Source organism: Chelonoidis abingdonii, chromosome 3, assembly GCF_003597395.2.
Source record: "Chelonoidis abingdonii isolate Lonesome George chromosome 3, CheloAbing_2.0, whole genome shotgun sequence".
NCBI lineage: Eukaryota > Metazoa > Chordata > Testudines > Testudinidae > Chelonoidis > Chelonoidis abingdonii.
The window spans coordinates 5,415,370-5,429,488 of NC_133771.1; the positions used below are offsets into that span (position 1 = coordinate 5,415,370).

The 14,119-nt window shown below is 52.2% G+C and overlaps 1 protein-coding gene across 1 annotated transcript in view; it reads right to left on the minus strand.

The window, feature by feature from the left end:
- The window catches only part of LOC116830887 (bifunctional epoxide hydrolase 2-like), an 83,911-nt gene that overhangs the window by 15,236 nt on the left and 54,556 nt on the right, over positions 1-14,119 (minus strand). Inside the window, exon 12 of the mRNA XM_075063565.1 lies at positions 1,054-1,128. Coding sequence (XP_074919666.1) covers positions 1,054-1,128 — 75 coding nt within the window. The remainder of the gene's footprint in view (positions 1-1,053; positions 1,129-14,119) is intronic.

Below are 14,119 nucleotides of genomic sequence, written 5' to 3' on the forward strand. Positions count from 1 at the left end.
CCCCCCGGGGCATGCAAGCGAGTTGGTTCAATTCCCAGGCTGATCTCACTCCCTGGACTCTCCCGGGACGGGACTGTTACTCCATCGGCTCTGCAAAGGCCTGGAAGCCAAGCCAAAGAACTGCAACGACGGGCCAGATGTCCCTGCTTCAAGCATGTGGCTTCCCCTTCGGCCCCCCTGGATTGACACTGTAGATTAGGTAAATATCGTTATCCCTGCGTTAATGATGGCAAAGGGCAAACTGCAGTCAGGTAACTCACCCCAGGCTACACAGTCAGTCAGCAGCTGGGCCAGGATTAAAAAAAGCCTCAACTATGAATCTTCTGCCTTCCAGACTTTGAGTTTGTTTAAATTATAAAGCTCTCAAGGGTTTTGCCCGGAAGCTCCTGATAAATAGTTACTGCCTCCATTCTAGGTTAATGACGCTATTTGTACTGTGCTTCGAGAAGGAGATTAAGGGACTCGATCTAACCCCTGGACAGTGTTCAGGTTGTGCTGTATGCTCAGGGCCCTGCGCCCTCCACCGAGTCCACCCCAGCCACAACAGCATAGGGCTGAATTGGAGTGAGTTTCCTTAAAGGACATCCCAAGCCCCTACTAGTGAGAACACAGTTTTCCGAACGTGAAATGGATGTAAGGCAGACAGCAGTGCCCTGGCTGAGTCTGCAAACAGCCAAAATTATTGTAGCCAAGAAAGGTGTGAACTAATACCCCATTCGTCTCAACAGAGCATGTTAACTCTGAAACCTACCGATGATCTGAATACCAACATTCTTCTCCAAACATCGAGCAGGGCCCATCACCGTTGGATGGAATGGCAGATATCGGGGTCGGGGGTTGCAACAGTTGGCAAAACTTCCAGCTGAGGCTTGATGCCAAACCCCTCCCCCCCAGAATTTCCAGTCAGGCCTCCCCAGGTGAGAGAGATGGGAGCAGAGCGTTAACCCAGGGTGGGGCTGGATCATCAGCCTCTGATTCTCCTCCGTCAGACCCCAGCTATGGGATAAAGATCACACAAAGACCCGCCCTACCAGCTGCATGTCCCGCCCCTACCTCCTTCCTCATGGATCGGATCATGATCCTAAACGTCCTGCTCAGGTCCTTCTCTAGCTCGAGCTCAGCAACCCCCTGAAAGAGAAACAGCAGCAGCTGCTTTCAATAGTTCTCTCCAAAGAGGACCCAGAGTCCTGGCGGGTGGCTTGGCGAGAAGTGGCCTGTGGGGTAACATGGCACCAGTTTTCCAGAAATGGGGCGTTTTGTTCATTATCAGCACAGCTAAGACAGTGACATTTCAAAAGGCAACAAAACGCTCTGTTAGGAGAACCCGGATCTCCCATGTCAGAGGGCCGGAGAGCTCAGGGGCTATGGACCCTTTTATCTCTAGTCCCCCAGATGGAACCCAGCCCGTGCAGCTGTTCAGTGACCTATGTGAAATGGGTGCATGGCACAGCGAAGCACAACATCCACAGTGTCGCTGGTCCAGGGACCTCAACCGCTCCCTACAAACAGTCTCACCCTCCCAGCAAAATAGGTGACATGCTCACTTCACAGGGACTTCTATTGAGAACGAATGGGGAGAGGAGTTAAGTCCTGCGGCAAACCAGAGGTCGAGTAGGAAACAGCACCCAAGAGTCCTGGCTCTGAGTCCTCTGCTTGGCCCACCGGAGGAGATCAGCGAGCATGCCAGGAACGGTGCCAAACATACACACCCAGCCGCTGGGGACTAGACTGAGACACTCCCCCTCCACCAACTCATTTAACATAGGGGCTACCGAGCAGATGTCCGATGTGAAAACTTCTGGTGACCATGCAGATGAGCTGCAACCCAGCTGGTGACCTAAAGAACGGCTCCAATAACACATTAGAAATTTCCTTACTGCCGTCAACACAGGTGGGATGTGAACTGGCACCCTAGAGGTATGAGGCTCTGTGACATTTAAAGACAGTTTATCCTAAGACCATGCAGAAGCCAGTCAATAGTCCTGGTTACTGGCTTTCTGGGCTGGTTATTTGCTGACGAGTTTGAGCTGTCGACCAGACTAACTGAATGGCCCTGTCTGCTTTTCAGTTCTGCTTTCGCTCACTCAAGCTGTCAATTAAAATGAAGCACCTATTAACAGAAGAATTCATTTGGGGAAAAGCCAAATGATCTTAGAAGAAGAGAGAAGGGGAAAGATCAATCAGCTTTGGGGCAGAGTGATTTTTTTTTTTGCAGATTCCTACAGCTCCACCAGGGCTGATAATGCATCAGGCTGGCAGGCGCGTCTTGTCTACCAAGTCCAGTCTGGAGATTCACATGTGCAGTGGCTTCGCATGTACTGAGAACAACGGAAGAGGGGGTTAAACGCACCGAGGGGTTCTGTCCTGCCCTGCAGGGACAATCTGTGATGGGGGGGAGGAGGAGACGGCAATTGTGAGCAACTCCCAGGAAAAGCCTAGAATGTTGCTTTTCATACCAAACACACGCCTAATTTTAAAGCCTCACAGAGAGGGAAAATGAGAGAAAGCTGCGTGCGCAGGCCACACCGCAGATTTCTCACCATATTTTCCAGACCCGAGAGGCAGAGGCGCCAGAACAGGGGGGCCAAGGGACCACGGCCCTCCCACTTTTGAAAGTGTATAGGTGTAGCCTGTCTACTTTTCACCATGGACCCGGCCCTCTGCCCCTCCCCTTTCCCCTGAAGCCCTGCCCCCCGACCAGGCAGGAAGCTGGAGCCTAGCCCAGGTAATAGCGGCCCGGGAAGCCCAAGCAGCTGTGGGGAGTCGCAGACCCAGGGGTTGGGGCTGCTCTCGGGTACCCCCACCCTTGGCAGATGGAGGGGCCCAGCTCCAGCTTGCCAAGGGGCAGGACCTCAGGGAGGGGAAGAGGCAGGGCCAGGGCCTCATGCTCCCCCCCCCCCCCCCCCTTTTAGGAAGAATCCGTCGCCCCTGTCAAGAGGCTCGGCAGTTTGCAGAACCAAAGTGTCGGATTCTTTCTGCTGTGTACTGAGCGGTGCTAACCATGTCAGGGGGGTTTTTAGGCTGCAGGAGACACAGGCCAGGTTCAGTTCTTGATGTTGTGGTACCCTGTAGCCTGGCATTTCTGGATGTCATGTTCTTCTGACTCAATGTAACGGATTGAACAGGGTCACGTTATTTCAGTGGGACTCAAGGTTTCATTATCCACCTCTCACAGGATGGACTATAGGGTAAAAAAATACAGTAGCATCTACCTCACTGTGGGGATGGGGGTGGCGTGGATTGATGTTCATTCTGCGATTCTAAGAGAGAGGCACTAAGTGCTAGCAACGAACAATAAATAGCAATATCCAGCTCTTATAAAGGGATTTTCATTAGTAGATATCAAAGCACTTCACAATTTTACATCATGTGTCTCCAAACAAGTATTACTCACCACTATATACTTCTCACTAGTGAGAGATTCGAGGGAGGCCTGGAGCATCTGCTACAGGCTGTCTACCACACTGAATTCCCAGGAGAGAAACTTTACTGTTGTATAAGCCACTTAGATCAGAATCATTTTGGCCCGCACTGAAATGCAGCCAGCGCTGGGATGGAATGAGGCAGCAACAATGCACTGAATTGCGATGGGACACAAAGAATCCGGCAATTCTGGGAGGCAGAACGCAATTACCCAGCATGGAGATTGCCCAGGGCAAACGGGTTAACTGCTTTGCTGTTGGGAAAAGCACCATGAGTTCTTCGATAACCACAAGAGCCTTGAGTTTATGTCTAATCTGAGGGATTACACGCACAAACGCTCAACTATTGGTTCCCATCTGCAAGAAAGCCATCCATGCCCTGGAACGGGTGCTCTTCTCAGAGCCAGTATCAGCTGTCGCCGATGGATCCCTCTTTCCAAGTAACTCAGACATGCCCTGTCCACCGTGAGCCCAGATACATCTGCTAACAGCCACATCTCCTATGAACCTCTGTGGTAGGCCTGGCACCGCCCCGCCCCTTTGTGGCAGGGGTGGGATGGGCTGTCAGAATCTTGCCACTCCCAAGTTCACGTGCCCACCTCTCTGTGGGTGGCCCAATGAGGCCTAGTTGCCTCCCGCCATGCAATCACTTCTTGGTCCGGGTAGTGTGCGCTAACTGCCAGAGTCCATATAAATTGCTCCCAGGCTGACGTCCGCATGGCAGTGGCTCCACTTCCTTGGGAAGCTGCAGTGGTGGTGGCAGAGGGGCAGCACGCGGAGCTGAGCGCTGATACAGGCTTTCCAGGGAATACGCAGTAATTTCATTTCGCTTTGCCCAGTGGAATCATTATTCGTCGAAAGGAGAGAATAAATAATAAATGACAGGCCCTGGCTCTCCAGCTGTTTTGAAGCAATGAGAATTAAAACTGTCTGGCTGATGCAGCCTGGCATGCCAAGGGAAATAAATCCATTCTGTCACAGCCCTATTTATATTTGCTTCAGGCTTGAGACGTTATTGGGGGGGATAGCTCAGTGGTTTGAGTGTTGACCTGCTAAACCCAGAGTTGTGAGCTCAATGCTTGAAAGGCCATTTAGCGATCTGGGGCAAAAATCTATCAGGGGCAGAACATAGTCCTGCTGTGAAGGCAGGGGACTGGACTTAATGACCTTTCAAGGTCCCTTCCAGCTCTATGAGATAGGTATACCAGGCACAGGGATATGTGGTGTATTTACAGATGCTGGTGCAGCTGCACCCCCTGCAGCAGACAATGCACACGGCTAGCTTTGGGCAAAAGAGCCTTGGAGGAGAAAACAACGGATTTCTGGTTGGCTAAAACTTACCCCCTCCAGGGAGGGGGCTCTATCATTTGAGGGAACAGACAGACCCACACACACACCCACTGGGGGTCTGCCTTCCAAGTCACACCTCAGCATGATAAGCCTCCAGGTAGGACAGACCATCAGTGTTTTACAATCCTTTTACACTTCCATTAGCTTTGCTCCTACTGTTAAGATTAAACGATACTTTGGTTTAATCCCAGGTCTGGTCACTGTTGGTCACAGATGCCCTCAGGGAAGAAGTGCAGGGGCTGAACCTGCTGGCTAAGTACAGTGAACCACAGGGACGCTGTGCCCCAGGGCCTGGTCTGAGAGTGGAGAACTGCAGGATTCATCCCAGGAGAGGCATCGGGGAGAGTGCTTTTGGAGACACCAGAGACGGGGGAGGGACAGCAAGCCCTGTAATTATGGCACCTGCATTCAGAAATCCTATTTACCCTGGATCTGGAGGGATTATCTTAATAGCCCTGAAGCCTTGGGCTGTTCTAGGGTTTTGTACTGCTACCCAGCCCCATAGTATGTAGGTGCCTTTCGCCTCCCAGAGACTGATGCTAGTTGAACTGGGATATCGATAAAGCCCTGGCTGGGATGATTTAGTTGGGGATTGGTCTTGCTTGGAGCAGGGCATTGGACTAGATACCTCCTGAGGTCCCTTCCAACCCTGATATTCTATGATTCTATGATATGAGCCACAGCCACTAGGCAAAAATAGCAGCACACCCTGCCAAGCTATGCTGCACTTCCTTGAATATCCAGATGTTCAGCTCCTAGACCGCTGGGAGTTCTCTGGCCTGTGCCAGCCAGGAGGGGAGACCAGATGATCACAACGGCCCCTTTTGGCCTTGCTACGAGTAAGAACGGAACTAGACAGACCCTCACTCCGCAATGACTTTGCGATGTGTCCTTCACTGCAAGCGTGGCAAGTCTAAATGAGCCTATCAGAGGGGAGCAAGTAACATATGTGCATATTAATTTGAAGCCCAGAAGCTGACACTGCATTTCCCGAGGCTGTATGAGACCCCTTTTGAGGTTTTGCTTTCTTGTTAAATGCCAGTTGCTCCCGCTCTCCCCCTCAGCAGCCATCCCGCAAAGCCCTGCTCAAGTTCCTGCCACCCACTGGGACCGTGCTCCCCCGCCCCGTATGTCGTTAGGACTTCTGGGGGCACAGCCCATGTGTTTCTGTGCTGCAGCAAACTGAGCTGCTCTATGATTCTTCCCCACTGAACTGTGGGAGAGCTTGCCTGGCCTGCTGGGCGCACAGGGGGAATTGTGGGAAGGTCCTGGAGGACTATCAGCACCGAGCGGTTTAGCCTGCATCCTGGCTACCAGCCCAAGTGAAGGTGGGACATAGGTTCCACCCCACACCTCCAACGGGACCAGCTACCCCGAGCAGAAAGAACCATGACACTCATGGGAAAGGTATATGTGTGGGGAGGGGAAGGTGGTTAGGGGCCACCCCTGTCATAAACAGATAGCAAAGGGTTAATGTCTCTTTCACCTGGAAAGGGTTAACAAACAACACCTGACCAGAGGACCAATCAGGAAACAAGATACTTTCAAATCTCAAGGGAGGGAAGCCTTTGTTTGTGGTTTTTGGGTTTGGTTGTGCTCTCTGGTCCTGACAGGACTAGAGGTGCAACCAGGCTTTCTGCCAATCTCCCTGCTCAGTTCTTATCTATTCAGTAAAAGGAGTATTAAGAAAGGCCGGTTATCGTCTTTTAAATTGTTTGTATTTGCTGTATTGGCAAATTTGTATGTTTTGCTGGAAAGTATTTAAATTGTATTTCTGCTGGAGGAGGCTTTTTCTCCATTTCTATAAGCTGAAAGACCCTGTAATATTTTACCATCTTGAATTTACAGAGACAATTTTTTCTTTTTGTTTTTTAAAGTTAAAAAGCTTTCTTTTTAAAGTTTTCTAATGTGATTTTTTTCCCCTTGTTAGCTCTAAGGGAATTGAGTCTGTACTTACCCAGGAAAGTGGTGGGAGAAGGGAAAAAGATTCACGGAGCTTGAATCTGGTCTGGGTGAGGGGAATCCCTTTGTTTAGATTCACAGGAGCTTGAATCTGTCTCTCTCTCCTAGTGTACCCAGGGCGGGAAAGATCTGGGAGGAAGAAAGGAGGGGAAGGGAAATGGTTTATTCCCTTTGTTTGTGAAGACTCAAGGAATTTGGGTCTTGGGGTCCCCAGGGAAGGTTTTTGAGGGGACCAGAGTGCCCCAAAACACTATATATTTTTGGGTGGTGGCAGCTTGTCAAATCTAAGCTGGTAATTAAGCTTAGAGGAATTCATGCTAGTACCTCATTTTTTGGACTCTAAGGTTCAGATTGGGGATAGAATACTATGACAACCCCCGGGTAAGAGCCTGGACTAACTGCAGCGAAGACAGATCTCCCCATCCTCACTTTTGTAGTGAAGTTTTGCAGTGGGCGAGACGCTGAACAGCCCTCGAAACCCCAAACTTCCCTTTGTCCTCAGAACAGATCCAATACCGACCGCTTCCCCCTCAACGTCTCCAGCTGCAGTCGGGGCTTAACTCCCAGCGCAGCAAGTGAATAAATGTTGGTGGAGCTCATCCCAGGCCCCAGCTATGCCCATTAAAACACACTGCAGTATTTAGCCTGACTGAATGCAGTGCCAGGCTCAGGACTGGAATGGAGATGGGGGGTGGGAAACAGGACTGGGGTGCACTAACCGAGCCGTGTGAAAGGCTGTGCTACACCTGAGTCTGGTCAGCATCATCACTCGTGTCTTTTTCCATGAGCCCTAATAAAACACATTCACTCCCAATCATCTCAAAGGGAAAGTGCTGGTTCACTAGCCTCCTTGCATTGCTATTAATTCCGGTCACTGTCTGGCAGGAACAGACTTCAAAGTACGTTCTCTGCCCATCCAGATTGGAAACTGCCTTCAGAAGAAATTGATGCTCTGATCCACCCACCCAGAAACCACATGCAGAGACTGAAGTGTAAATGCAATTCCCATTAGCTGGTGATCGTCAACTCACTCTCAGGACATGCCCTTCATGGTGTCCCTGCTCACCCCCTCCTAGGGTGACCAGATCCTAACAGTAAGATATAAGAGAGAGAGAGAGAGAGAGAGAGAGTGTGTGTGGTGATATATCGTCTCATACATAAACACCACTACTGATATTAATAGCAATGGTATATAGAATCAGAACTGGAAGGGACCTTGAGAAGTCGTCTAGTCCAGTCGCCTGCACTCAAGGCAGGACTAAGTATTATCTAGGCCATCCCTGACAGGTGTTTGCCAAACCTGCTCTTAAAAAATTATGGGTGGAGATTCCATAACCTCCCTAGGCAATTTATTCCAGTGCTTAACCATCCTGACAGGAAGTTTCTCCTGATGGCCAACCTAAACCTCCCTTGTAGCAATTTAAGCCCATTGCTTCTCGTCCGATCCTCAGGGGCTAAGGAGAACAATTTTTCTCCCTCCTCCTTGTACCAACCTTTTATGTACTTGAAAACTGTTATCATGTCCCCTCTCGGTCTTCTCTTCTCCAGACCAAACAAAGCCATTTTTTTTCAATCTTCCCTCATGGGTCATGTTTTCTAGACTTTTAATCATTTTTTGTCGCTCTTCTCTGGATTCTCTCCAATTTCTCCACATCCTTCCTGAAATGTGGCACCCAGAACTGGACACAATTCTCCAGGTGAGGAGCTAATTCGCAGCTGCCCAGCTAACCACTGCCACTTCTAACCGTGGGCCCGGCGGGCACAGCTGGGCAAACTGTAGGCACTAGTACTTGCATCTGCAATCACCGGCTCTTACCTCTCATCATTCTCGTGAAAGCTCCACAAGCCAATCCGAGCTGAAGCCAGCGCCAGCAGGGACGGCAGCCCTGGTGTGCGAGGCTTTGGAAGCGGCTTGCGTGCTCCCATCAGACCCAAGGAGGATGCCTGTCTCATGCACTCTCAGCACGGAGCCCAGGGGTTCTGGCTGGGTTTTCATCCATATTCCCTGCATAATCCAGGCATGAGGCCCCGGGTGCCTCAAAAGCAGAAAGACTCTTTGGCCTGAGACCTTAGGAAGTGGAACCAGCGAGTGTCCCAGCTTCCCACGCAATTCACGTAGGATGCTGTAGCGATATAAGTCTGCTTCTTACTGCAGCGCCTAAACATATCTCAGTGCCAGTCTCATGATCCTGCCACCCCTGCCTGCCGCTTCTCCCAACCCTGCCCTGCTTCTACTGGCCCTCACCTCCCTCCACCCACTGACCTCTTGCACATTGAGGTGGAAAAAGTAGAGTCCTCCCCTCAGTCCTCAGCCAGGGGGAAGCCTGCTGCCCTAGAGGGCTCTCAGATCCCTCATCTTCTCCATACAGTGAGTCACAGCTTCAGACCTGCAGCCAGGCTGGGATTTTCAAAAGAGTTACTCACCTAACTCCCCACTGGGTTCTTTTAAAAATTCCAGTCTAAACTCAGACAATCCCCCGAGACATCAGTAATTCTCCAGATTTCCCGACTCCCAGGCCCGTGCTCATTCCCATAGGGCACACCGCACCCAGGGGCACTGGTAAGCTTTGGGGAGTGGGGAGACCAGGGGCAGGGCTGGCCTAGCAGGGGGAGTCATGGGGCCTGAGCGGAGACAGGTGCAGGGAATCCTGGTCTGGAATAGTAGGAGTGCCGCAGGACAGGAGTGAGGTGCATCAGCAGACAACCGTGTGTGGGAGCCCAGGCTCATACGGGGTGCAGGATTGATCCATGTTGGCAGAGCTGTGAGGAGTGCAGGGGCATCGTTCTGCCATCCCTGCAAGGACAGGGGGTGCTGCAGGCCGGAATTGAGGTGCCTCAGCAGAGCTGTATCCTCTGAAGCTTATACAGCACCCCCCCTCGTTAAGCCAAGGTATTTGCCCATCGCTCTGCTATGCAGACAACAGTCCAGGTTTCATATCCGACCACTGCAGCTCTGCACCGCGGGATGCTGAGCAGATGCCCCCCCGTCCCCCGCACCATTTAAAAAAAGCAGACAGAAATACTGCTGTGTCTGGATCCGCTGCACCCTGTCCAATTGGGCATCATGCATGTGAAAGTGCAGAGAAAGGAGCCAAGAACATAAATGGCTTTCAGTTGGATATGGAGACTTAACTTCCAGATGAAGACAGCGTGTTGGAGTTTAATAACTGGCGGTTAAGGCAAAGCTGTGATTTCCGCTCAACCCTGGGATTTGTCAGGCTGGAACAGCACACGCTTGCAAACCCTTCATGTACAGAAAGATTTCACCGTGCTAGCTGGCTCTGGGGGCTGTTCCCTGCCAGAGGGGTGAGCTTTAAAGATGAAGGTTCGTCGAATTATAAAGCCAGAAGATGCCTGATGCGGCTCCTAGAGCCAGGTACGGAAGTTTGTTTGGTTGTGTGGTTAAAGGCTGTTTAATTACAACCAGAGGTGGCTCTAGGGATTTTGTCGCCCCAAGCACAGCAGGCAGGCTGCCTCCGGCGGCTTGCCTGCGGAGGGTCCGCTGGTCCCGTGGCTTCCACCGCAGGTGCCTGCAGGAGGTCCTCCGAAGCCGCAGAACCAGCAGACCCTCCGCAGGCAAGCCGCCGGAGGCAGCTTGCCTGCCACCCTCGCGGCGCCAGCAGAGCGCCCCCCGCAGCTTGCCACCCCAAGCACGTGCTTGGCGTGCTGGGGCCTGGAGCCACCCGATTACGCCACGCAGCTGTCCTGGGGTATTTATGACCATCCCATTCACTGCTGTTCCAAACTCCTGCCTGGGGAACGGCCTTTTCTTTGTATGATCCAAAAAGCATGTCTGTGTCCATGTACGGGTCAGGCCAGGTGCAAATAGGCATTCAGGTGCTTAGTTACCCCTCTGCCTGTGCAGCTGTCCCGTTTGCTCGTGCAGAGGCAGCCAGGATGCAGCTTCTACACTCCGCTTGCAAATGTGGTCTCGGCCATTCGGGCAAAGTGAAGAGAAGCTCATGGGCTCACCCGGAAGGAAACATCCACCATGTATCGCACACGGCTTCACATGCCTAGCTCAGAAAGATGACTCAACTCCACAGAGTTTAATAGGATTCCAGAGAGTCGGGGGTTTCAAACTGGGGGGCTACGCAGCCTGGCTGCTCCTCTGTGTAAATATCACACTAGAAAGACCCAGTTTAAAACCCCTGGTCAGCAAAGCAGCTCCAAACTAATGGCAGGTCAGTCACATCCCCAGACAGGAACTTCCAGACCCTACCATCACTGCCCTTCAGATTCAGAGCCTCCCTGAGCCTCCCCTTCTTTCCTCAATGTTTTCCAATAGCTCCTCACTCCTCCAGGAAAATAAGGTTGGACTATAATCTCCCCACCCAGCCACCGCGCTCTGCTGTGAGAATCAATACTATGCCTGTGTGAGTATAGCCCCTCTTAAAATCCCATCCCTTCAATTCCTCATTCTCATCCTCAAGCCCCTATGCAGCAGAGCTCAGAATATCCCCTTTCATTCCCCCTGCCAAGGCCTCTTTGCTCACAGGGCAGGAGCATCTGCCTATCTTGAAAGCACCAGAAAGTCCCTCTGTTCTTTCTTTATCTCCTCACCTGCCTGCCAATCATGACAAACAAAGCCCAGCTCTGCCTCTTGGCTGAAAACACATTGAGGCGCCATCTGCCTAATTATCATTTAAAAGACAAAGTGTGAAGGGAATATGCAAGGCCAGGGCGGAATTCACGCTGGAAAACTCGCCATGCACCACCAGTTCGAGTCAGCTAATCGGATTTCTAACATGCTCTAAGTGACACTGGCTCGGCCTTCTGCCTCCGACAGGCAGAAATACAATTCCCATCCTCAGCGCAGCTCAGAGGCCCGGCCCCCAGCTCTGAGATGAGCCATGGTTTGTTAGCCACCTGCCCTCTGTGGAGAGAGGCTGCTGTCTCCATTTAATTTTGCACAGAGAACAGGGACTGAGGAGGTGGAGTTCCCACCCTGCTCCAGACAGAGGGCAAGTCTACACGACCGTGTAAGTCGATCTAACTTACCTCGCTCAGAGATGGGGAAAAAGTGACCCAAGTTACAGAGACCAAAGCGCTCTCCACGCTGGCGCTCTGTCAGCGGGGGACACTCTCCCATTGGCATACGGCATCGTCGCCAGACATGCTGCGTTGGTGCAGTTGCACCAATGTAGCGCTTCTAGTGTAGACATGCTCAGAATAAAACCAAACCGTTTGTACTCTGCACTTTTCCCCTCCCCGGGGCTTGGAACTCAACCTGAGTTCTCCCTGAAACGTACCTGCTCCTTGACTGTCCTTGCAGGACCTCTTCTGCCCTCATCCCTTCATTCCCACAGAGACACACCAATCCCTCTCGTACCCGGGGCTAGCTAACGAGAGCCACCTGCCAGCACCAATCCGCTGCAATCACTCCACACCCGCTGTAATTACTCCGCATGCCTGGCTTTAATGCCAGAGACTTTCCCAGCAGGCTCTAGCACCTGACACGTATTAGGGCTCCTCTTCATCTCGATCTGCTCCAGCCCTCTCTGGGAAGAGCCCATTTGGAAGGGGTTTTTGTCCAGGCAGACATCTGTCAGCTGTGGCGGGTTCCGCAGCCATGCGGCTGTGGGCGTGTCTCTCAGAGGGATTCCAGGCTGCCCTGGTACTAACCCATTGCCCTGGAGGGCAACGCACAAGAAACGTGAGCTCGACTCTCTGCTCTTGAGCCATGAGCCGTTGGGTCACAGAGCCACACGGAAGCAGGATGTTCTGCCCCAGTGGGAACAGAATGCAACATTCCTCGCCAGGAACGGGCCCCGGTCCTGTCCGTTCTTCTCCTCAACAAGGGTGATGAGGACTGTGGAAAAACTGGGGGGATCTTTTCAGGACACACAGGGTACCCCAGGGGATATAAGGAAGCAGACAGGTTCCACAGTTGCTGCCGAGCCAGGGGCTCTGATGTGGCCTCAGCAGCCTCCCTGTGAGTCGCTGAGGTGCGGATGTGTCACCTCAGCACAAGAGCTCGGGGAGGAACGATCCTGCTGCCCCAGCCTGGCTCAGCAGTTGCTGACGGCATGCTGACCCAGCAGCTGGGGCTGCGTCCCTAGCAGGGGGCACACAGCAAGGGAGAGTTCGGTTACATCTGATTCAATGATGAGCCCCACTCACCCAGCCAGCCAGGCAGCGAAGACACTGGGACGCTCCCCTCTGCTGCAGAAGTCCAGGTAGGTACATGCTGGGATGCAATTCCCAGCAGGGACTCGATGCGTGTGCGCTAGTTGTGATGCAGAGTTCAAGCTGCAGGGTGCAGCTATCGGCCAGAACAGCCAGGCGTCGTGGTGTGCATGTAAGGAAGCAGAGCTGTTTTGAGGAGGCCTGCTGCACTCTGCTGCTACAGGAGACTTGGTCGCCTGTGCTAGCAGGGGACTGGACTCAATGTCCCTTAGGACTTAACAGCTGGTCATGGCTGCAAAGCGTCAAGGTAGCTGTAGGTGGCCAGATGAAGGCAATCCCGCCACGCCCTCTGCTGACCCATTGGCTTGGGGCAACTTGTGAAGTTTTCCATGCTTTGGCCATGCTTGGAAAGGCGAATGGGAGTCCTGCCTAGTCCCAGCCAATGGCCTTTGCTCGTGAGCAGTGCACACGCCCATTAGCGTGGCATGCGTCTTCTGTCTTTAACCTGGCACTGCTCATGCCCAGCGCCTGTAATGCTCGGATTACAAAGCCTCTAAGGCACTGGAGGCAAGAACAGGAATTTGTTGCGCAGGGTTATTTAAAAAGCCGGGCAGGGTAACTCATGCATCTTGCAGATCCTTGCGCAAACCCTGCAGCGGCTTCCTCAATTCCATGACCCTTTCTAGACAGTTGGACGTTGGAACTGGTTTCCACTGAGGTTGAGATCTCCAAAGGTGGTAAGAAGGGAGGAGCAGTGCCCAGGAGTCTGCGACTGTCCCTTAACACTTTTGGAATAGTGCTAGGGGATCTTTAACCCCCTGCCTGGGCAGATACCAATACAGACAGAATCAGTCTCAGTTTAACATCTCATCTGATGGACAGAGCGCACCCACTGGTACACACTGCATCATCAGTGGTGCATATGACCAAGGGCGGAGACAGAGCATCACCAATGGAACCATCTCTGTCAGGCAAACTTTCTCCGCTCCAGCTGTGTTATTACCTTACAAGCTCTCCCCTTCGGCTCAACTCCATTTATGGCTCTATGGGGCTAGATCTTTGACTGGTGGAAGCCATCAGAGCTAGACTGAAGTCAATCCAGTTATACGGATTTACAGCAGCTCCGAATCTGGCCCTCTAGCCAGAGCCATCTTTTATATTTCCTCAGGTGAAGTTCTCTGTTGGTGCCTTACATCATGGGACTGGCAGGCGGAACAGAACCCATGGAGCACACGTACCCGGTGCACTGGGAATAG